Genomic DNA, 24,683 nt, shown 5'->3' with positions numbered 1-24,683 from the left:
ATAGTAACATCACATCAAGGGTACAGCATGGAATTTGGATGGCAGGCGATTATTCCATTCATGTCGTACTACTGATCAAGGTTTTTAGCTTAATGAAAGAATAGACAAACTCTTGGATTTGTTAAGTGCCTCCCGGCCAATGTAAAAATGAAGGAATTATTAATAGCTAGGTGACTGATTACTAAAAGCTTGAATAAGCATTTACTGGTGCTTGTTTTCAGAGCAACGCTGGGTCTTAGGGATAAAAACAAAAATTTTGGCATGAGCCAGCTTTTATTAGAAGACAGAATGCAGGCTATGGTCTGAGCCAACTTGTCTTATTAAGTAATAGGTCTCCCTTTTCAGGCAGCAGTGTGGTCAACACGTGTCTCTACCAATAACTTAGTAGAACACTACTGGGCATTACTAAGGCAACCCATAAAAGCCTTTTACATAAGATAGAGGCATCTTGGAAAGATGAAATTCCAGTCTGAGACAGCATTTTGACCTGAAGTTCTTTTGAAACATAGTGATGCAGCTGGGAATGGAAAAGAGCAGTCCTTCTTCCCACGCAGCTGTCTTAAAGCATTGATTTCAGTAGCAACTCCTGTTAGTGATCATTGTAAATACTCACTGTCTCCATTCAACAGAATTGAGTTTATTTCCCTAAGGATGCTTTTTGTTTTACTTTGCAGATATGGCCCTGTGGGCAGCCCAAACATAAAGTTCTGTGCTAACATATTTCCCAGTTTCTTTCTGAGAAAAGTATGTGACCACATGAGCCAAAGCAGCATCCTGGGGTCAGACCTGAATCCCCTCTACAAAAAGGGTGCCCACTTCAACTTGGCGAGCAAGAACTAGGACTTGGGATCAGGAGGAAGGGGAGAAAAGGGTCCCACCTCCTGCATTTCCAACTGCTTCACTTATTCACCCTTCTTCAAGAGGTGGTGGGTCTTGTGACTAGCGCTCCCACTCACCTGTTTTCATGAATCAATACCTACATTGACAAAGCTTGATATCTGAAAGTTCTTTCTTTGTAGCTACAGGCCTTTACTTCTAATCTACACTTGGCGGGGGGGGGGGGGGGGGGGGGGGGAATCTATAAAGGATTATAAAAAATAACCATTCAAAACAATTAAAGCATAAGAGAGGAAAAAGCAGCCTGCCCCCTTAAAAAAAAATCTCACAGAATGCAGAAGCGAAGAAAAATAAAAATCACCAATCAAAACTGCATAAACAGTGAGAGTTTCTGGGCAATGAAAAACTGACTGGAGTTCCAGTGAATTTATAGGTTCTTAGTTGATTTAAACATTGATTTTAAACTGGAAAATAATTTAGGAAAGTTTGAAACTTTCACAAGAAAACTTTGAGGGTTTTTTCCCCAAAATTTTGTGTTGTGAGATTTACTCATATCTAAATGTTCTGAGGATGTTAAAAATAAAACTGTAGTTTTTAAGAACATAGTGAATTGATATGTAATCCACAAAACAATAACTGCTCTCATTTTGGCAAGAAAAAAAGAATTATTGTGCATTAACTAGAAGCTAGACATTTAGTTTGGATTTTCAATTGTCATTACTGAACCACAATATCTGTTACATTTACCTCACCTCATGTCCATTACAAATGCCTTTAAACTTATATAGGTTTATCTAGGTTACACATAGAAGATTAATATTTTAAGACATACTATCACTGTTTTTGATTTACATCTAACATTATAATCTGTATTATAAGTATAGATTATATTTATCTATATTATTTTAGACTTAGATCTAATATAAGATTCCTGGGAAACACAAAGTTATTCCAGATTATCACCAAATACACGGTGGGGGTAAAGTGGCTTGTGTAGATCTTCAAATTTTCACAAGTACAAGGCAGAATTCAATGAAAAATTGCACATTAATGGCACCCTCAAACTGAAGAGCATCAAGCAAGTGTCGGGACAGTAGATTATATCTTGAAAACACAGCTTGTTAAATACTACCAACACTGGGCAACTTCTCAATTTTTAAAAAGTTTTAAAAGTATCATATGTCATTTTCCTTAGCCTCAACAGAGACCGTAGGTAACGAGTAAACCACATAACTGCATCTTATGTTTATATTGCAAGCCTTGAATAAACTCACTTGTCAGCTTTGACAGGACACTGGCAAAGGGGCCATTCATGAGCCTGAGCAGTGCAGACCATGCTGCGCCTTCCCCAACACTTGAAAAACACCACAATGCACTCACGGCACCCACTTTCCCCACCCCCAGTCTGCTTCTGGAAGACTTACCACATTTTCGACTGTTTAAGCAAAGGTACAGGACGGGATTTTTTTTATTATTTTTTTTTCCTGCAGGCAACAGAGGGCACTGTGCCAAGAGACACCAGTGTGAGACCTGCTGCTTTTCCTGGGGAAACACTGTTGGTTGAAGGCGTGAGAAAAAGATTTACTGATGATGACGGAGTTCATTTAGGAACACTATTAGATAATGTGACACATGTCAATGGAGAAAATGGATAGCAAGAGCTCCCAGGCTGGCAGGCTCGGCTGGTCCCACCCTACTCCAGTGAGGGAACCTGCTGAATTTCAAGGGTCCAACAGCACTATTATGAAGCAAACAATTTCCCAGTGTAATCTGTTATCCTTAAAAATATATATTCAGTCACCTTCTGAAAGAGTATTTCCCAATTATAAAATGCAACCGTTCTTCACAATTCTTCTCCCCCTACCTTTCACAAATTCAATTTTAGCACATTACTTAGATGAGTGGTACAGTATCCCTGTTGAAATTGCATGCAATGGATCACGTTTTGCACACTACATTACACCTTGTGCCGTTCTGCTGATTTCAATTGGATTACACATTGTGTAATTCAACGCAAAATTACTTCCAATGACAACCCTTTTTATTCCTATGCATACACGGTGATCCATCATGCCCTGCATACCGGGTTTGGCATTTCTATTTCAAGTCCCTGTTGGAATCAGAAAGCATGGAACCACATACATAGAACTTGAATTATGAGATATAAACTTTGCCATTGTTTAAGAAAAAAAAAAAGGTACAGTTTTGATTCATATTTCTCGTCCCATCCTCCATGCAAATCATTTTGTCCAACACAAATAGCCAGTGTTTCAAGCTCCCATTTCCTTCACGTGCAGCACAAACATGAGTTTCCAGCAGATGCTTGGTTTTTTTATCTGCACTTACTGTCTCTCCAGTGGGTAACTAGCATCTCTCTGGAATGAAATTAGATCCTGTTCAAAAAGCTTCAGCCTCTAGTTCTCTGTAAACAAACTGAATTTGATGCACTTGCTGATATTTTTATCATCAAATTGATATCCCACTTGGCTCCTTCACAAAGCCCTTTTTTTTGACTGCATATTCCCAGGTCAAGGCCCTCATCAAGTTACACACTTGAGCAAGAAAGGCCTTATATTGCCCTGCCACAGCTGAACTAACATCAGCAGTAACTATTCCTTAGCAAAGGTTTCTCTTTGGCTTTTGGTAAGGAGCAGAACTGCTCCATTTCACAGTGGGATTCTCCCCGTAGGATGCATGTAGCACTATATTAGGTACATCCAACCTAGCTCCACAGCTAGGCGGTGGTACAGCAGCAGCATGCCACGTAGAGACACCAATTTGTTCCCAGAAGCAGTATAGCCACATTAATGCCATGCTGTACCTGGGCCAATGAGAAGAATAGTTTCTGGCCTTCAATTGAAAGAGCTTTCTCCCCCCCTCCTTTTTTTTTTCTTCCTTTTCCCTCTTTCCCCTCCCCCCTCCCCTCAAATGTTGTTAATCTCTGTGGGCAAATTTATTGGAGCATGATATGAGATGTTAACAGTGCCTGTTGTAGATAAAATGGTAGAATTAATTAGAGTTTTTGATTTTAGGAGATAATCTAGTTTTGAAAAAGATTTGTGTATTGGGGATGGTAGGGGGGAAAAATGAATGCTTCTTGTCACCTGGAGACAATTTTAACTAAAATCATCAACATTTAGGGGTCAGACTGCTTCCAGCCTTTGTACAAGTGTGCAGGATACAGGAAAATACAATTAGCCTTTCTTTCATCTTCCATGCAAAAGCCAGAGTATCCCAGTCTCCAAAGGTGTCTATGCAACCACCAGGTGCAAAGTAGGGGAGACGCTCAAAAAGCCCCATGCCTGGATTCTGCAGCTCACATGCACGGTTGGCACCCCAGAAAGACCACAGACAGATTTCTTCTCACATATATTCCCTTTGTATACTTGGGCTGGAAATTTTACCTATCTTTTAAAAACAGATACCGTGCCATCCCACAGGGCTCTTCTCAGGATTAGTTGGACCAAATCTGTGCAGCTCTGTGCTGTGGTGGACATGAAACAGTACAAACTGGTATAAGCCATTTGCACATTTTCTGATCACAGCACTGAGGGCAATATGTATCTAATGCTAAAACAGATTAACATTTGCTTTATAGGCCTATGAGAAAATGCTAAGTACACTAGTCCTGTGTTAAGGGATTGCTTGTGACATACATCATCCATCTGAGGTTGAGCAATTGCCCTCGTATTCTGCCATCAGCCAAAGACGGAATATTTCAAGAGGTTTGGTGCTTCCATCATGACAGCTTGCTGGAAGCCCTTTGCTGGGCAAAGACTTTACCAAGCCAACCTGAACGTTAGGACACTCTACAAAGTGTTTTGGGTTTAAATCCCTCTGGAGAAAAGAGAAAAGCCGATATTGGCTCACCTTGAGATACGGCAACTAGCAATTGAAAAACAGCTGGACAGATGTTCTTGTTACTCCAGGTTTGGGTGATCTAACCCCAATAAAAAAATATACCCAGGGGAATTTGTCTATTAGACCTCCCATTGGGATGGCCAACATTAACATTTCTGGGAATTTGACTATTTGCTGAGGGGAGAAAAAGCAGAAGAGTTGGTTGGATTTAGTCACAAGGAAACTTTCAGTACTTTCAGGAACAAATAAATTGCACAGTTTGGCAAAAACAAGGCTGCTACTAGGGAAAAATAATTTCACAAGCAATATGTGAAAGAAATTAAGGTGATAGGAGCGATCAGCAAAGAGTTAGCGTAGAATCAAGAAGAGAAAATAGGATAGAAACCACTGCAACAAGTTACCTGGCTGAAAATCAGGAGATTAATTCTGAGTAAATAGCCAGTTTCCCCGGGTCACTATAACATTTAACAGCAGTACCAGGTCTTCACCATAGAAGAGCAGTGATGGGAAGCATACAGCAGAAAGAGTTACTCAATGGCCTATTCCTGAACAACAGTCTATTGATGACAAAAATTTGGAATTTTGTCCATCATGGGAAATATGACAGTATGAGACACAGAATGGCCTAACAAACAGAGCAACGGACTAAGGATCAGAGGTTTTATTTCTATTTCCATCACAGGCATGCAGAGTGACTGCAGATAAGGCCTCATTACTGCCTCAGTTTCCTCACATGCAAAGCTTGCAGAAGCCTTGCACTTTGAGTCACAAGAATAGTCCCCACAAATCTGGTTTGAAAAGTGAAAAAGCCTCTGAAAGAAATGCTGGAAAAATTTAATTAGTTTCTTGAAAGCAAGAATCAGTTCACAAACCCTCCTTTTCAGATGTTCTATTATCTGAGGAAAGGAAATAGAAAAGTCAATTAGCACAAACATACCTGTGAATTTAGCTTTTTGGGGGCAGAAGCAGGCAAGTTGCAATATCATGGACCTCTGCACTGGCAATCTAATCCTCAAGTGATGTGTGTTCTGCAGAGCAGCCTTCTGTGCAGACATAGCCAAATTCCAGGAACAGGTTTTAAGGCTGTCATGAACATGCAGCTGACTATTTACACTCCTTCCCAGTACCCTTAGCATGGAGGTGTGTGAGAAGGCATCTCAAAAGTAGGTGGAGGTTTTTCTAGAGAACACTTCCCTCCAGCAATTGCTGACAGAAGAACAGACTGTGACACTGTTGCAAGATGGAGGAAGTGATAGCAACCCCTGTAGCTATTATTTGCTGCCATTAATGACATGGGCGATGGGTGGAAAGATAATGGAAAGGCAATGCCATCTCCATGCCCTGCCTTCACGTGCATAGCTTGAAAATCCAGCCTGATGTTTATATAGTATTTTCAACCTGTAATCTGCTAAATGCTGCGATTAAATAATTGTGCTTAAGGTTATAACTGCTTTTAAATTGCACAGTTTAACACTAAGCAATAGAATTGACAAACGCCATTCCCCTTGAGTAAGAAACCAAACCTAAGCCTGGGGGCTGAGAGTTGGAAGAGCACCCAATGATTGTGGAGGGGAAGAAACCCCAAAAGGAGTATTTTATTGGCATCTGGGGAAGAAAAGGGGAGAAAAGTGAGACTGCAGTGGAAAGGCCTAAAATATGTTTATTTTACACAGGCTGTGCTGTCGCACTTGGCAGGCATTTCCCTTAAGGTAAGGAAGTCCGGCATGAAGTGGCAAAAGGCCTGTCATTTTACTGGCACAGCAAAGTTTGGAACAACAAACCATGCCAGTGTGCGTGGGCATCCCCTCCTAGAGAAAAAGCTTCCAGTGTAGGGTCCAAGTCTTGCATCCCAGGGGGAAGAGAGAAAAGAAAAAAAAAAAAAAAAAGACACTTCTGTGCTAAAATCTCTCTTGTGAACTGCACAGTGGCTCCTGAGAGCTGAGGGGCAGGAGAGAAAGCTGCGGAAGAGTTTCCCCTGTGCTGTAAGAGGGTGGTAGTTTTCAGCCCACGTGTGGTTTTGCTGTGAGCTGAAATGACAGCAGCTACGCAAAACTGCCAAAAACATAGAGCAAAGCAGAGGAAGAAAGGCTTGAGGAACGGATCCCATGGGCTCTGGGGTACCAAAACACAACAGATTGCCACAAGAAAGGGTAAGCCACCTGTAGACGTAGTCTTCACTGTGGACTGTGAAATACAGCCATTTATACATGACTACTTTCATGTGATACTGCATTTACCTACACAGTTGGCTTTTCCCTTTCCCTCTTTATTGAAGCATTGTTACACTTGGGAATGGGGAAAATTAGTTTGTGAGGTACCAGAAGGTTTAGCTCAATTTTTTTCCAGGTTTCTGGACAGGTTTGAAACTGTTGTTTTATTAGCAGCCCTTGATAAATTTGAACTGGCCCCTGTGACTGCCAAACAAGTCCTGACATAAGTTAGACTAAGAATAATTTAATGCAAGGTTGGACCAGATGATCTCTAGAGATTTCTTCCAATCTAGACATTTTTATGACGGTATAAATAGATTATTTTTTTTTTTAATAGCTGCACAAGTTCGAGGCAGAGCTACATGAATAACTGATCTTTTGGTTAACTGGATGAACAGAAGGTCAAGGACGGAGACAGAGTGTTGGGAAACAAAATTTTCCAACTCTCAGCAAGCTTTCCTCTCCCATTACAGAAACATTTAGCAGTGTATCAGGGCATTGCATTCCAGGCGAAATGTAACAATTTCTACCCCTTTCACAGAGATTTTATTCAGTTAGGGTTTTTTGAACAAAATATTACTCAGGATGAAAAATCAAAATGTTTAAAAACACATTTCAGGCTTTTAAAAAAATGTGTTGTTTTCTTGAGGGAACTATTCATGAATTTCTGAAGAGGCGACTGAAAGCATGGATAGTCTCCAGTGAGCCCGACTTAGTTTTTTGCCAGATAGACTATTTCATTAAAAAACAATCAATCCCTTTGTCTGCTTAATCACTGTTCTGACAGGCTGCAAAGGGAAGACAAGAATTCCTGCTCCGTGCAGAGCTACAGAGTCACTTGAAGGCTAAATGGAAAGCCAAACCTAATTTTGTAAAGGGCCGTTAGGAGCCATGGGCTCTCCAGTCCCGCAAGGATAAAATCTTAACACAACAAGGTCCAGAGTTTTAAAAGCGAATGCCTGAAGTTCTGCTCACCAGCCTGCACTTATCCATTTAAATACCTGGGCTGGCATGCAAGGGTACTCAGCAAGCAGCATCGCTGCTTGCAAGTTAAGAGGAAATGCTGGGCAATCAGGACTTTTCAAAGTCATGTCAGTTCCTTTGGCACCTTGGATGCACATTTACATATTCATGGATGCACATAGTCCACTTGAAGTTAATGAAACCACACAGTCCAATATGGTAAATTTTTTAATGGTTATTTAGGGAAGATTTTGAGTCTGACTTCAGACATTTTTGCTTTCACATTCAACCTTGGCTCAAGATCTTCCTCATATAGCTCACAAGATGCCTTTAAGTTCTTTTCCTCACTGGATTACTAAATAAAAATAATCATTTGTTGCAACATTCAGCAGTAATAATAATTCAAAACGGAGTAATTAAACAATAGGTTAAAAGATATCGAACCCCTGCAAAAGGAAAACTGACATCAGTAAAGATCCTTATAGTCTGTTTGAATGAACCTAAGTAATAAACAGAGATTGCTTCCTGAGGCATTATCTCTTTTGGGTGCTGCACCAAAGCTGAGCTTAAAACCCAGGATTGCTCCTCCTGGACAAGCTGAGCAAACAGGACTCTGCTCCAAGTATCTGAGCAACACTGGCTGAAAAAAAATAGCTAAACATGAAGCAGAGGCAGGATGTTGATTGACTGAGGGCATATGGGAGACCTAAGGACAACAATCAATCATGGATCTGTAAGCTGTTTAAAACTACTCAATGCTTGGGAGCCAGCAAGGGAACAGCATCTGTGCACTTGGACCAGCTGTGGTGCCTCCGAAACCCAACCCGACAAATTACAGGGAAGCGCTTCTGTAAGAGCCTGCTCCCTGGGCTCCCCCTTGCTGGCGGGGAGCACTGTGCAACCTGTGCCCCCCGTTACGGGGAGTCACCTGAGCACGGAGACAGAGCCTGGGTCTCTAAATATTTAGACAGCCAATGTTTTCGGCAGTATTTTGGGTTTTCCATCCAGGGTTTGCAGGGGCGCCTGCTTGGACAACTTCGGATGGGAATGCCCAGCAGAGGCCACAGAGCGTGCGGGTTGGACAGGGAACATAACCACTGTTGCTGTGTTTGAGGCTAATCAGGTTTGATGTCTCACCTCTTGGTTCAGCATGGGCTTGCAGCCTGAGTTTTTGTTGGTGAGCTGCAAGGGTGCTATCTGGCTTGTCATGTCTAATAACTTTCTCTTCTGAAGGCTGATATGCTGAAAGATCTGTGCTGCTGATGTTAAAAGCTGGATTTTCAATGCCTTCTGTTGCTGCTCTCTCTTCTTTTACTACAGAAAACAAGGAGGTCAGAAGAGCACATTATAGCAAAGTGTATTTCAATGAAAAGCAGAAAATTCCTTCTAGTAATTCCTTTGCTGAAAGACTCAAGTGTATCGTCCTCAAATGTCGCCAAAACAGAATTAGGTTAAAATTAACTCTAAAAAAAAAAAGAAAAAAGAATAAATGATTAAAATAATTACAAATTGCACCCTGACAAGCAAGAGCAAAATTTCGCCCACAGCCATTTGTCTGTAATTAGTTAATTAATCCTTACACAAATTATGAGCAATAACTCATCAAGCAAGGCTCACCCATCAGAAATTCAGCCGACTTGGATTTCTTCTGCTTAGTTTGCTTCAGAGCCTTCTGCTGGAACTTCTGGAGGGAAATTGTTAAATGAATAAATTAGCTAAAGAACGAAGATCATCCTTTATGATCCACAACTAACACAGTATTTTAAATATGGGATGGCATTGAAATGTCATTTAATTTACATCTCTGCTAAAGGGGTCAAACACTAATTGAACAACAGAAGTGGAAGAATTAAATAAAATAGGAGAAGAAAAGTTAAAACAAATGCCAAATGAAGGTCACATTAAAATACTTTGGTTTTTCCCAATTTTGATTAATGCAAAGAAACCTCAACAAATGAAGAACATTGTAAGACTTGTCTTTACAGTACGCATTCAGCAGCAACTGCTTTATTGCACTTGCAGTACTGCAGTGCTTCATTTAGAAAAGTTTGGTTATGCAGCATATTTATTTTCTAGGTCCACTTACATAACCAGTGTATTTGTTCATTACAGAGCAGCTAAAAATGAATGAACTCTACCATTTTATACAAGGTAATAAAAATAACTGCAAAAACAACTTACAAGATGTCACAAAACAGAGATCGCGGACCAGGGTAGAGGGGAAGCAGGACTCATTTCAGCAATGAAAAGTTCATTTAATATTAGAGAGAAGTCAACAACAGTTACAGTAAAAACAAATAGCAGGAGATCTTGGAGGACCTAAACTCTGACAAGTTCCACGTTAATTCTTAATCCACTTTAATGCTCCCATGGGGAAGCAAGAGCCAAAAAGGATGCTGTCATATAACTACCATCAGCAAGGTCCAAGTGCTAAACATCATCTTTTTATAATACCTTAAGCAACACTAGCAAGAGAGTCGCACATGGGCTCGTACATGGCTACAGACCCCTAAAATAGACACTAACAGTCAAATCAGGCAGAGATTACCTAAAACAAAGCACATCTGGGAGCATTAATCAAAGCCAAAAATCAAAGTAAGAAAACAGTTCAGACCCATTTATTTTCAAATGTCACATGGCAGTTTCCAAAAACAGCATTATTTTTTCAAGCCAGTTGCTTAATTGTCCAGTGATAAAGACCACTCCTGGCAACATAGCTCCTGGAAGCTGTCAATGCAAAAGGATTAATTACAAGAATCATTGAAAAATTGCAATTTTTACAGCATCCATCTTTCCCATTTGATTGTGGGTGTCAATTTCCAGTAAAAAAAAACCCAACGTTTGCAGCAGACACAATCAATAAATCTGTCAAAAATAACTGAACCATAGCACTGACAGATTACTATAGATATTAATATCTTCATATATATACATGTATATATGCACACATGCATATACATTAGTATAAAACAGTGGACTTCCTCTAAATTAAGACTACTACCCTGCTGAAAAGCAAGTAAGTGTAAAAATTACTAGACACATTCTGGAAATCACAATAAATACTATAACAGAACGAATGCCTACAAGTCACATGCAGCACAACTAAAGTAAATTATAATTTTGACAATTCAATAGGTTCAGAAATTCACCCTAACGCTTCTGATTTTTTCCCAACTGAAAAATCTTTCAAAAATACATATTAGCTCAGTTAGAATCTTTAGAATTATATCACCTTTGCAATATTAAAGTATTGCTGCATTCCTGCATACCATAAAATTTTAATCGAGTCAGTTTTAAAGACTCCATTGGTGTTTGTAACACTGCTGTGTGATAATTATTCTTATTATGCTGCGTATAATCACCACACAAACCCTTAAACTTTATATTATCAGCTAGAGAAAACAACATCTAGACAAAAATTCTGTGACAAATTTTCAAGTGGTGTAAATTAGCATACATCCGTAACTTTGAAGGAATTAAGATGATCTGCATTACATTCTATGGATTCTTCTGCATGTCAGATTTCCCTAGCAAAACCGACTGCAAGCTATACTGGCCATGGTCAACTTTCAATTATTATAGTCCATAAAAGACAGAAGGTCCTCTCAGAGCAAGGGGGGGGAAAGAAAGTATTCCTCTGCAGCGTGGGTTTTTGTGTTTTGGGTTTGGGGTTGGGGTTTTTTTTTGTTTGGTTGGTTGGGGGTATTTTGTGGCTTGTTTGGGTTTTTTTTTAAAGTAGTCAATATAGTTAGCACCAAATTTTGTTTTTTCAGGAACACAACAGACTACATTCTTTGGCGCTTTACTCAAACACAAACCAGTATTTTTAAGTAGTTTATGTACAGGCTCATGACTCCTACTTACTTACCAAGAACTTCAGAAGAAATTATGCTCTTTTCCCTGAATGTCATCAGGTTTTGAAAAGGTGTTTTTCATGAGTTCATAGTTTTAGAAGGAAAGCAACACCTGATTTTCAACAGCAGAGAGGAATTCTCCCAGGGTTACTTCTCAACATAACTGAGTAACAGAGTATTTCGGTGGTGGCCTTTGTGTAATCAACACATGTTCTTGTCACTTTGTGCTTCAGAGAAAATTAGAAGACGTTTTCCTTTCATACCTATCTCCAGCCAATTTCCTCATCCTTCTCTCTTTTACACATGAGCACCTTTAAGTAGTGTAAATTACACTCTTCCCCTCCCCCCACTTCATTTTAGGTTTCCTTCCCCAGCCCCCCTACCTTTATGATACGTTGCCTTCTCATCAGAGAATAGGCAGGAAATTATCCAGTGGCATTTTATATTCATTTTATCATTAGTCACTACTAGTTAATTTATGTATTTATGCAAATTTATGTCTAAAGTAATTGTTCTTTAATCAGTTCACATGTACCGGCAAAACTTAGGTTTCCAATAGTAAATTAAATTCTTTCAGTGTCCACTTCCCATATTTGCAGGTAAAGTCCAGTTGTGTGAGCATACCTAAATGAATGCAAATGAACGCACATCTGTACAGAAAGCTACCATTCTAATAAGAGAACATTATCCAAAAATTAGCATTAAAAAACATTCCTATAAAAAAGCCAAGTTACACAACTTGAGCCTCAAGTGATACAAAAGCTGTGCTGTTTTACACCTGCGGTGGAGGTGGTCCACCTTGCATCCACAAACAATACACATCAGACCTGTCCATCTACAGCCAGCACATAGAAAGGGGACGTCCTTTACTTGCAAAGTCAAGTTTAACGGGTGATGCTGCTGCTGGTAGCAATTCTTCCTATCTCAAACATCCAACACAGCTGGTGAAAAACAAAAAGTCTTGCCTTTTGACTTGTTTTTTTTAAAAAAAATGCTTTTTACCTTGAGTGTGCTGCATTACAGCAAGAACAAGGGGAGTTAGAAGTATCAGAGCACAACGACGCAGACTCATCATGTTGTTCAAAGAGTGACCTAAACCTTTAAATGCCCTTTTGCATGCCTTCGTCATTAAAACATATCGCCTGCTTTCCGACACCAATTGAAACAAAGGAAAATCGGGAGTACCAGGACCCACCGTGCTTGGGTCTGCAGAAGAACAGCAAGCATCGTAACAGCGGCAGCAGCAACGGCGAGGGAAAAAACCCTCATTTATAACCAGTGACAACTAAAACCTATGAAGTTTTTAAAAGAATGTGATTGTTGTCAAAAGGAATTGGGTACAACAATGCTGCATTCAGCTCTGGTTCCACTCAAAGCCGTGGCTGAGGGGCTCTGGGAAAGCTGCTGGAAGGCTGGTGGGCACAGACCAGCAAGAAAGTGAATTTTGCATACTGTACGGATCATCGCTCAGTTCAGGGCAGTCATATTGAATCTGTGATCAACCAATTGTGCTTCATGAAACCGTCAGCCCTCATTTATGTCTAGCTGTTTTCTTCTGTCCTGCTGTAAACAAGCTCTGCTCTGAGCTGTCTCCCTACCCTTATCTGCTTACGAAGATCACACAGACAGACCTCATCAGCAGCCTTAGAGTTAAAGTTAAAGTTACTGCTTCCAGACAGCAGTCCCCATGCAAGCTGAAAGTCAAAAAGAAGAGCAACTTTGGAATGACAGAGTTTTAGTTCCTTTTAGGAAATGCATACCTTAGATTCATACACATACTGGCATGTTACGTCTCTTTCATGAAATTAAATTAGGTGTTCCTAATATGAACAACTGTTTCTAACATCAGCAAACTAGCTCAGCAGATTCATCCATGGTTTTGTTTGTAGGTTGGGTTTGGGTTTGGGTTTTTTTCTATTGGGTTTTTTGTTGTTGTTGTGTTTTGGGTGGGTTGTTATTTTTTGTTGTTCTTTTTTTTCTTCCTTTGGGGCCTTGTTTGAATACAGCCAAAAGAGAAGTAGCTGGAAATATTGTCAATCTGGTAGGGCTCCAAGAACCTAATGTCTGAAATGCTCTAAGGAGTGTAATGATGGTAAACAGGAACAGGTATGTTGGCTTCTGTTCTCATTCACTTCAGTGAGAGCATTAGCCTTTCAACATAAAGCAGAGCACAGTTTTCAAGGAATGATCCTCTCACATGAAAAGGGATGGAGCCTTACTAAAAACACATTCCTCTGCGAAGGCACACACAAACATGTTAGTTGGTATTTACAGCATTTAATTCTTGCAACCAGCTGCTAAGTCCCTGTTAAGGCTTTCCTTTATGCAGCTGGAGCTGGAACCTTTTCCCTTCGCCTAGCCTATTACATTGTCTATTTAAGGGATAGCAGCCAAAGAGAAACAGCTTGTAATTTGCACCTGTCTGCTTTAAGCTCTCCATGTTAGATTTTGTAGAGAGCAAACTCTTCATTGCTAACGAGAATGACACTTAGTAGGGTCAAACATATTTTTAGCTGACTCCACAGCAATTAAAAAATAAATAAATAAGTACGCACGTCATTTAAGCCTGTTCTCGCTAGAGAATGAGGCTAAAGGTAAAGCTTGGCTAAAAACAAGCACTTCAGCGTGTAGGTGGAAGATGTAACCCCACGTGCCTAGTCTAATACAATACTGGGCACAGCTAGGTACAACTGAACCTGTACACTGCCCATGCAGGAGCATGTGGGAGAGCTTTTGCCTCTTCCCCTATAAAATTCAGAACTGCTTCAGAAAACAGCAAAGAATCTTTCCGGATTTTTACATACTGGGCTGTCTTTTGAGGACTCACAGTACATTTTGCTACATATAGAGTCAGGCCTATGAGAAAATTGTTTTCTGAGAATTAAAAAGAAATGTGTGCTTCACTCCCAATCCAGACATGTGCAAGCATTGCCATGTAGAGACTCACTAGCTGGAGCATAGAGCAGCAAAGTTGTACCTAAAGCGAATAACCCACATGTGATCCTTCAGCCTTATGTAAACTAACCTTAGCATGTTTGCTTTTTGCTCGAAAACAAGCACTGGTGCTTTCAAGTCAGCTGTGGTATCATTTAAAATTACTGTGAAATAAATAGCAGTTACACTGGCATATTAGCTTAGTTACTAAGAAGTAGTCTTTTTCTTACTTGCTTTTAGAATAGAAAAGCCCTCAAAAACTCAAGCTACAGAGCTGATGACAAAAACAAATGGCGGGGGGGGGGGAGGAGAGCAGGAATAGAAAGGAAATAAAAAGTAAAACATACAATTTATTAAAGACACATCGGTGCTGCATTTCAAGTTCATAAATTGTCCCCATTTGTTCTTCCTGTTTAAACAATAACTAACATGATGATGGGTTAAATGAAGTTGAGATTGTCACAAACATGGTATCGCTAGTAATTAATGTAGTTTAATATGGTTGTTGGCACACATCTCACATGACAGATAATGTTCCAACATGTCACTGATAGGACCTTTCAGCACAGCTTTAGGAGATCTACCAGGCATTGCTGAGGTTGGTTAGGTCAAAGGGTTGAACCATGTGTAATTCAGAACAGAGGAGGTCCCACGGTCACTCCACAAAAACAATTACACTACTTATTTCACTCCATCCCTTGCCCGAAATTCACAAGCCTCACAGTTTCAGCACAGTCAATCTCGCTCTGCCCTGGGGCTATGAGCCACATGAAAATATGTGGTGCTGTGTTTATAAATCTAATCAAAAATAGAAACAGTAGACAAGCACAATGAGGTCCTACTATGGATCATGGGAATTCTCTAAATTCTGAAGGCACTTTTGTTTAACTTCTGCGGGCCTTCTCCTACCATTACATTGTCTGTACTCTCGTTAATCATCCCCTTGACTTGTCAACGATATAAAGGAGCCTACATGTCTGCTGACTTCCCTCCCATCACACTACAAATAATATTATGCAATAGCAATGCTAGGAATAGCCCCTTTAATTTTTCTGTTTTAAAGCATGGTTTTTCTTCACTTACCTCTTTCTCCATGCCAGCCTGCCCTTTCTCAGACCTGCAGCAGAAAATGTTTCCTCCTGCAACAAAAGAGGGAGCGCATCTGAATTTTCAGTCTGCACACAGTCATTAATACCCTTAGGTTTAACATGCAGACTTGCAGAGCACCAGCCTAGAAATCTGCCAGGATGGGAGGTCTTTTCCTGCTGCAGTCCCTGCTCCTACCTTGCCAAAGAGCAAAGGGAGGATATAGTGCTGGTCCTTCACTTCATCTTTTTGAAAACAACTTTGCATCAGATCACATTAAAAAAATAGCTAACAAAGATAAACAAGAAAAATATAGTTTTAACTCAGATGAAGTAACACAAAGATGTCGTTTTGAGTGGAAGTAGCCCAGAAGTGGATAATTCCTACCCACAGGCAGTATCTACTAAAATGATGCAGAGTTTGCTATGGAATACACCTAACCTGAAGATTACAGTACCAAAGCTGCCAGACTCAGGAATGTTTCTGTGATACAGCATTTAGGTGGATCCCACTTGTGTCTCACTCCCTGTGCTGGCATTTCCATTAGAAGGATGGAAATTATCCTCTACTCTAATGTTACAATCATTACGCAAACATACAATAATTTCACAAGTTATATATCACATCAGAAAAACACCTCAATTCCGTACCAGTTACTTTTGTCTCTATACAGGGGAGAGGGGGAAAAATTATTAATTCAAAACAGTTTGACGTGTTGCCCTGCACTGACGTGAAATAAATGGCAAAACTCCGTCTGACTTCACAGTTGCAGGACCTGAACCGCAATGAATAGCAAGCTTCTTCCTTTGCCAGCTTTTCACTTATGCATTTATACAAACACACATTCAGATTATTTTGCAAGGACTGAAAACAAAACAAGACTTTGAACAATTAAATTAATATCCCTTCGGAATCCCTCAGAAGCTTTAATTGACCTTCTGGGTCAGAACATGCCCCATACAAAGTACATGTTTGGCCCCAGTTGAGGAAACACTCTCTCCTGAGGGCACCAGGAGAAGTGCTTAATTCTAAGTACACACTTAAGTTTCATTGAAATCAATACAATGGACAGTGGACAGGGCCCCAAATTTTCAGTGGTAAAAGGCTGCATTGTCACTTTGGTTGCTCAGTAATGAATGAAGGGCTGAGCTTTTGCCCAGGCTTTGCAGATGCTGAGAGTCTGATGACCTTTGCCATCACGTCTCTATTTCAGTGCCCTTCTTGAGGTGCCAAGGCCATTGCAGCAATGCCGGGGGCTGTGATTCCGGCAGCTCCCACCCTTCCTTTGGCCAGCCCTGCCTGAACAGCCCCTGCACCGTAGCCCACAGCTGTTGCAGAATCAATGACGAAACTCCTCTCCTCCATAGTACTCTGCAACATTGAAAATAAAGCCCCACACAGATCATACAGGTAGCCTAAGGTCGTGTATCTAGTCATCATATATCTCAGAAAACAACCCTGGAGTCCCAGTTCCAAAATCCAGGATGGGTTTCCAGGGCAAGGTAGTATCTGTATCACTTTTCCAGCTGCTGCTCTAATCTGATTGCACATCCACTGAATGCAGAAGGTAAGTAGTTTTGAGTCCGATGGCACAGCACATTCCTTGTTATGGCTCAAAGACAAGCAGCATAGAACAAGAACTTGAATGAACCAAAGAGAATAAAAAGCTTTAAATGGCTCCCCTCCTTTTTAAGGTATAATCACAAGAAGCTGCCAGCAGAAAGAACTGATGAAGATATAAATTCAACATTTCCCTCTACGGTCAACATCTACTCATTGAAAAGGAGCCAAAGATGCAGCAGTAAGGACTTTCAAAGCCTTTCAATAGTCACTGGAATCCAAACATCAATGGAAAGACTTAAAGTCTTATCTTAAAGAAAGCGATTCACCAAATTAGGAAAGCAGAGGCAAAGTTACATAAACAGTAAGTTCAGAGGAGACATTAATAACTTTACTGCCTTAACAGTGATTTTCTCAGAGTTCAGGAACTTCCCTTTATTTGGGTTTTCTGGGAAATCTGTTTGTTTGGGTGGGGGATGACTTTGGTGATATTGTTTTTAAACAAAGGTGCTAGATATTGCTTTTCCTTTTTTTTTTAATACCTATCAAGCAACATATTCAACGCCACATTAACTGATGTTGACTGTGGCCTTACTTAACCTCATCAGTCTATTTCTTAGCTGGATAACAGCTGAATCATTAGCATTAGACTGGCTTGCAGTCCTGAAAGAGTACGGCAAAACTGAAGTACATTATTTTTCTATTAATCAAAAACCAACATAAAACCTATTTCAGATCCCACCAGATATTTTATTTTATACCCAACTGATGTAATGATTTGTATGATTTAAGGGCAGACAGTTGTTATTTTCAAGCGCATTTGTAGTAAAATGACAAAGCAAAACAGTTACTTAGAAGTTATTAAACTGGATACTTCCACTTTCTCTTTTCCCCCCAGTTTTGCTTTTTTCCATAAGATAAATAGCTGAGGAAGCTACATCAAATATGCAACATATCTGAGTAGCTTTCTATGACAAAAATATTTTTAATACAAAGATGGAGGGAGATGCAACAAAAATAACCCTTAAAGCACCACAACTATATTGATAAGCTCCTGTTGCCAGTCATAGATCCAGGAAAGATCAAAACAACAGACCTTCCCACTGGAGCAGGCTAAGGAACCTCTTCCAATACCGGTTGATGCAGCATAAAGCTGATATTTTATGCTGTGTCAGATACTGGAAATCACTAGAGTTGCATAAAGATCCTCAATATAAGGGTCTTGCAAACGTAGCCATGAAACGTACTGTTCTTGCCATGCTGGCATTATGAAGAAAAACTGTGCTGTTTGTAGCCACATACCCAGCGTCTCCTTAAAGCGCTCCCAAACGCGCAGGCGTGTTATCATGGGCTGAGGAGATCAATGCTGGGCACAGCTAAGGCACTGGTGGTTGCTGGCGGAGAAATGGCAGGTTCATAGTGGGAGTAGCAAAGCAACAGTTTGTCATCACGGTGGCTGCCCTCACTCCTTTCTTACCTTCACCTGGTACACAATTTATCACATGCTAAGAAGCAGTGCTGTGGGATCTCTGCACTACAATATCGGCACAAACCACTGAGTAAATGATAACCCTAGCAACCTACTTGTAATTCCCTTTGGACTCTCTCATAAATACCAGCTAGCTAGCATTGGTCTTTAAGAAGTATTTCTTCAGGGGAAAATTGCACCTCTGGTGAAGAGAATCCATCAGTCACTTAAATTCAGCAGGACTGACCTTTGAAGCCACAAGCTCTATGCTTATCCTTCTTTAATCACCAATTTTGGGAGCAGGTCCTTCAAAGTAATCTCAGATCCTTTCTATCCTTTCTTTTTTTTTTTTTTAATTTAAAAAGGAGTTTACTGCAAATATACATTTATAAAGATCATTAACACACTTAAAATTAAGCTCACATTCAATTACTTTGATTGATAGGTTATAATGTGCCTAGCCTTTTTCTGTGCTTGAAAAAGTAGGTAGATAGATTATTTTTCTATTGATAAACCTCAGTAGGCAGCTAAGCATCACTCAGCCACTGGCTCACCCCAACATGCTGTAGAATGGGGGAGAGAATCAGAAGGGTAAAATTGCAAAAACTCATGGGTTGAGAAAAAGACAGTTTAATTTTTTTTTTTTTCAGAGGAAAAAAAAACCCAAAACAACAAGGGCAGGAGGGGACCCATAAGGAAAACAGGTAATGGAAAATAAAACAGTTGCTCACCACCAATCGACCAATGCCAAGCAACATCAGCCCCAGCAAACCTTCACTCACACCCCCCATTCCCCAGTTTTATTGCTGGGCATGACACAATATGGTGTGTCATATCCCTTCGGTTGGTTGGGGTCAGCTGACCCAGCTGTTTCCCCTCCCAACCTCTTGTGCACTCCCAGCCTGCTCGCTGGCAGGCCAGTGTGAGAAACAAAGAACCTTGATGCTGTGAAAGCACTGCTCAGCAATAGTTAAGACATCCCCATGTTATCAACACTTCTGTCACAAATCCAAAACATAGCCTCCTGCACATGAAATCCTAAAAAAGTGTATGTTTTAGAGACAGAATCGGTCAATGATTTTGCTTACACAAAAATAATACTATAAAATCTAAGGGGATACCATATACCAAGGTAAATATAAATCTAGACAGGGAGAAAATACCATCAGTAAACACATTAGGAAATATCATTTGACCATGCACAATTTTACTGACAACAGTTTCAACTTCTTTTCAAAAGTGTGTCAGCATTGTCTCCCTAATCTATTTTCAAGGAGTAAGTAGTTCATTTTGTAACTGTCTATATTAGCCATACGTTTTAGCACTTACTCATGAACTTCTGCTATTCATCCCTGAATGAGAAGTTACTTTTATACATTCTGCAGTTTAGGAAACAAGCCTATGATTATTGAAGCATCATTTTCCAGGAAAGTTTCCCTGCAAACAGCACATAAGATCTGCTCTAAGAAAAAGTCCATTTTGCTGCTTATCAGTTACAGATTAAAATTTTTAATATGTCTATAAAAATGTAATATTAAAGGTGTTTGTTGATCTACAACTTCTCTCTGAATTAAGCAAGAATATAAGATTACATTGGAAAACACAAAAAAAAGCATCTTGTAAAAGTAATGACTTTTACATTTATACCACCCCAGATATCAATACCATTGCTAATAGATCTGTAAAGTTTGACTCAAAACAAAGAGACAGAAATCACACCATATGAGCGATCCCAGAAGGAATGCCTCTAGTGGTTCAAAACATATTTCACTTGCTTCTGGCACACGTTTCTGGATTAGTGTCATATACATGTCAACATGAAATAACATAGGCTTTTTGTTTATACAGTCACATTACTCCTCCTTATGCTGTTCTATATGCCAGTTGACATTGACTATACATATATATCAATATATTCAACCCAGTGAGCGCATTCCTCCATCAGGTACCTGTTAACGAGACATAACCACTGAGTAAAAGTGAAGACAAACTCAGGTAATGATGTCTATAACTGAGAAAGTGACACAAAACAGACAGTCTTAACAGCACTGTTTGCATACTACTAATTAGAAATGGCATTGTGTAAAGACATATTTTGACCAATAAGCAAACGCAACTGCAACTTGGTGTTTAAGATCCAGTTAGTTGATAAGACCCTGACACACGCAACCTGAAGTCTGTAGTGGTTTCCATTAGTTTTCAACCAATAATAGCAGGAAACTCATGCCTGGCATGTTTTAAACCAGGTATCCTTGGGAAACATGACTAGGTGCAAAGTTTCTTTGCTCCAGCCAGAAAATTAGCAATTGGAATTCTGACTCTAGGATTTTAATTCTTGAACCAAATCTCCCTTTGAAACAAATGCTAGCAATGTTTCATTTATTACACATAAAAACCAGCTAACTTAAGACCTTGAGCAGGCAAAGAGTAGCCAAACATGACTTCAGCCAAATTCCTGCATTTTGGGGCAGAGGGCATGTCTAATGGGCTGGTTTTCTAACCAATGGAGGAACTGTAAAAATGAAACGCCCTCTGCATGACTTCCATATCATCTGATAGAGTAGAAGAGTCAGAAGCAATCCCATGACATGTTCTCCTTGGTGGCAAAGCAATTCATTCCTGTCCCTCATTGGGCTGATGGTACCATCAATCTAAGCCAGGTTAAAAATACTTGTCCCCAAACCACTTCCCTTTTTTATTATTTATCTTGCACCACTTCACTGGTCCTGCACATGACTGTACCACCACAACCAGGGGACAAGAAACTCCAGCAAGGAAAAAGGAGATCCTTAAGTGAGCTTTCCCACCAAAGAAAACATATTAGGAATTAGATCCTATAATGACATTAGAGTTTACTGCTAGCCTTGTAAACTAAGAATCTGAAAATGTTTATGTTCCTCCACCAGCAGAAAACTACACTGACTGACAATGTGAGAAGGAGAACAGAATCCACTGATACTACCCTATTGCAGTAGGTATTGCTACTATAAAAAAAAAAAAAAAATCTAAAAACCCCACTTCGCCAAGATAGTACACAGCAATAACTTGAGGATAAAGAACCAGGAAGAAGACACACTACCATGCCCCAGCAGTCCAGCCCACCTGTCTCCGGAGGATGCCTACACATACCACACCCTCTTTCTCATTTGTCCACTGCCTGGAGAACAATGAGGCAGCCCTCCCCCCTTCTCACCCACTTGGGTACCACTTGCTGCCCTACAGCTGGTTGTTAGGTTTTGGACTGGGGAAGTCCAAAAGTAAAAAGGCAGGAAATTTGCCTTTCTGTAAAGAGTAAGCAAAAGGTCCCTGAAGCATTTTGAGGTTTTAATCCCATACTGGCATTTTGATAGCCTCTCTCAAAAAAGCCAGTTTCACTTGAGAAGCAAGTAAACTGAGCCAGAAGCATTTTTTTCCCAGCATCACTTGCTTTGTTGGAGAATGAGTTTTCACTTTCTTGGCTTTTGCTTGTTTGGGCCGCACCCATAGTTCAATCTAAAATTAGCTTTTAACACTACATTTTTTTACTAACACAGAAAAGTGGTTTGAAAAGCACGTCATTACTCATTTGAGATATTACAGTCTGCAAGTTGATTTTCTATTTAAGTTTTGGTTTGGATGATTATTACTGTTGAAAAACTTATCGCGTAATAAGTGGAAGACAGTAACTGAAGCCTAGTGTACTTTGTAATTTATAGTTCTCAGTTCTGAAAAACACTTATCCACACACTTCTCTATATTTGCATGAATTATTTCATTGGATGTAGCATATTAATGTATAAACCCACTCCTGAGAACATTTGTAGTAAGGAAATGTGCAAAAGTTTCTACAGAACTAAAAAGGCATGATCGCACTTCATTTTTTCTGATCCCTCGTCTTTCCTTCCTCCCCCCAAATACCAAATTAAGGACTTCAGGAGCTCATTCTAACATCATTTGCAGCAGTTTCAGATTGGTATCATTTCACTGACTTGAGAATTATTTCTCATTTGGTGAAGGTGAAAGCAGTTTCAGATACTTACTGCTAATCAGTCACACTAACAACTAAAAGCATTCAATGGGACATAAGAGAGCTCAAATACTGAGCTCTTTTTCATCTGATATTTCAACATGATTCTTTTCTACCCTAAAAAGCAGACAGTTTCCTCATGCAAATGTTAACAGTGGACTTAACACAGACTTAAATAGGGTGCTGCTATATCATGAGATCATAAATGCTTTCTTGTTACCATAATTTGTGTTCATTTATTGACAAGGGGGTTAGCTATTTCACTGAATCCAAAAATCATAACTGACAGTATAAAAACCTCTTACCAGTGGCTGTTTGTTACTGCTTTTGCTTATTAAGTGAAATCTACGCTGGCCTGGTTTAATACATACCCACACAACAGGAGTCGCGATTGGTCCCTGTTAGTTACAACAACTGAGTGGAGCAGTAGTAACTTCCAGTTACCAACGAGCAGCAACTTTTCAGATCAGACCAATTCTGCCATTGCAGACTATCCCACTGCAGCCTATACATGGTGCTGTGCAGAAGTCAGATAAGGCACGGAACCCGTTGGAGACAATGAGAAGATTACCATTGGTTTTGAAAAATTTTAGAGCATGCCATCAATACTATACCAGTCCTGTCCAAAGTGCAGGGACAACTAGAAACCTCAGGAAGTCCAGAGAAGCTGGTAGAAACAGCAGAAGTGACCTTTGTAAAGTAATAACACTCACACAGGTGTGTCTCAGGTTGGACGGATGATTGACAAGCATCACTTATATTGCATGCTGCTTTTAGGTGACATTTTCTTATGGGTTTTCTTAAGTAGCCAAAAATATTAAAATGTGGTTATCTCTGTTTTACTTCCTTCTCTGTAAGGTCAACTCACCTCCTAAACTGCTAACACCAAAACTAAACAAGAATTTGCATAAGGTCATGTTAAAATCCTTGTCGATTCAATCTCTCCCTCAGACTTCAGAAACTTTTTGAAAGGGTAAACATAGCCCTAATCCACATGCAAAAGCAAGGGGGTGAGTCTGCACAGTGCCACCATGCCTCATCACAACAGTACTTGGAAGAAATTTTGAGCAGATCTTCAGTTCTTTCTGACCCACCCCCATGATTTTTCTCTGTACTTGAGCCCTCACAGGAAGGAGGTAGTAGTAAAATGTAAGATATATTACTTACAGTGCCCCTTCCAGGCCCTGGCTCAGTCACATGCTCTTCCAAGCTAAGGCTTAGCACGTTGCAAGTGGCAACCACATTGCAAGTGGCTCTTTGTCTCAGAATGGGTGGATTAATTCTCCTCCATTTTCACTTCACTCTCATGAAACACAATGAATGACATTTGTTTTAAGTTACTGATATGTCCATAGGTTAAGTGTAAGCATTTGGTTAGTTACTTTTAACACTTCCCTAAGGTTGATCTTTCAGGTTAAAAAGAAAAGGGTCTGCCCTGTTCTTATTTCTTAAGATCCATAAAGAATGCCAAAAAATTTTCCCTTTGGGATTTTCTTTCCCCCCTTTTTTTGGCCTTTTTGTTTTTTAATATCTGAATTAAGAATGTCAAGTCTTGTCTTTCAAGAGTTTTTGGATATGCTTCCAGAGCACTGGAAAGCTGAATTAGTAAGTATCTTCATCTGTTGAACGAGTGAAGCTGATGGATCTTTCACATGTTTTCTTGCAACTAGTTGTTGGGCATTTGAGTTAAGACCAAAGAAAGCAAAACAAAACATGACCCATTCACAGGAGTTTATGATGCAGTGAGCTGTGTGTGGGCAAGCCACTCCTCAAGCAAGATCCAGCAGGACTCTCAGATCCCAAAGGACCCTGGCAATGGCATGATTGCAGGACTATGGGCTGAGACTAACATGAAGGCCATCCTCTACTTGCCTAGTCATACACAGTTCCTTCAGCCACATACT

The 24,683-nt window shown here is 40.0% G+C and overlaps 1 protein-coding gene across 1 annotated transcript in view; it reads right to left on the bottom strand.

Moving 5' to 3' along the window:
• The window catches only part of LOC142053694 (orofacial cleft 1 candidate gene 1 protein homolog), a 43,908-nt gene extending 28,154 nt beyond the window's left edge, over positions 1 to 15,754 (bottom strand). Inside the window, exons 1-3 of the mRNA XM_075085710.1 lie at positions 15,743 to 15,754; positions 9,489 to 9,555; positions 9,009 to 9,185 (exon numbers count right to left, since the gene is read on the bottom strand). Of these exons, the coding sequence (XP_074941811.1) occupies positions 9,009 to 9,185; positions 9,489 to 9,555; positions 15,743 to 15,754 (256 nt within the window). The remainder of the gene's footprint in view (positions 1 to 9,008; positions 9,186 to 9,488; positions 9,556 to 15,742) is intronic.
• Positions 15,755 to 24,683: the final 8,929 nt, after the last annotated feature.

This window comes from Phalacrocorax aristotelis, chromosome 2, assembly GCF_949628215.1.
Source record: "Phalacrocorax aristotelis chromosome 2, bGulAri2.1, whole genome shotgun sequence".
Taxonomy (NCBI): Eukaryota; Metazoa; Chordata; class Aves; order Suliformes; family Phalacrocoracidae; genus Phalacrocorax; species Phalacrocorax aristotelis.
The sequence above is the reverse complement of the archived record's forward strand: the minus strand, read 5'-3'. Positions and strand labels throughout refer to the sequence as shown.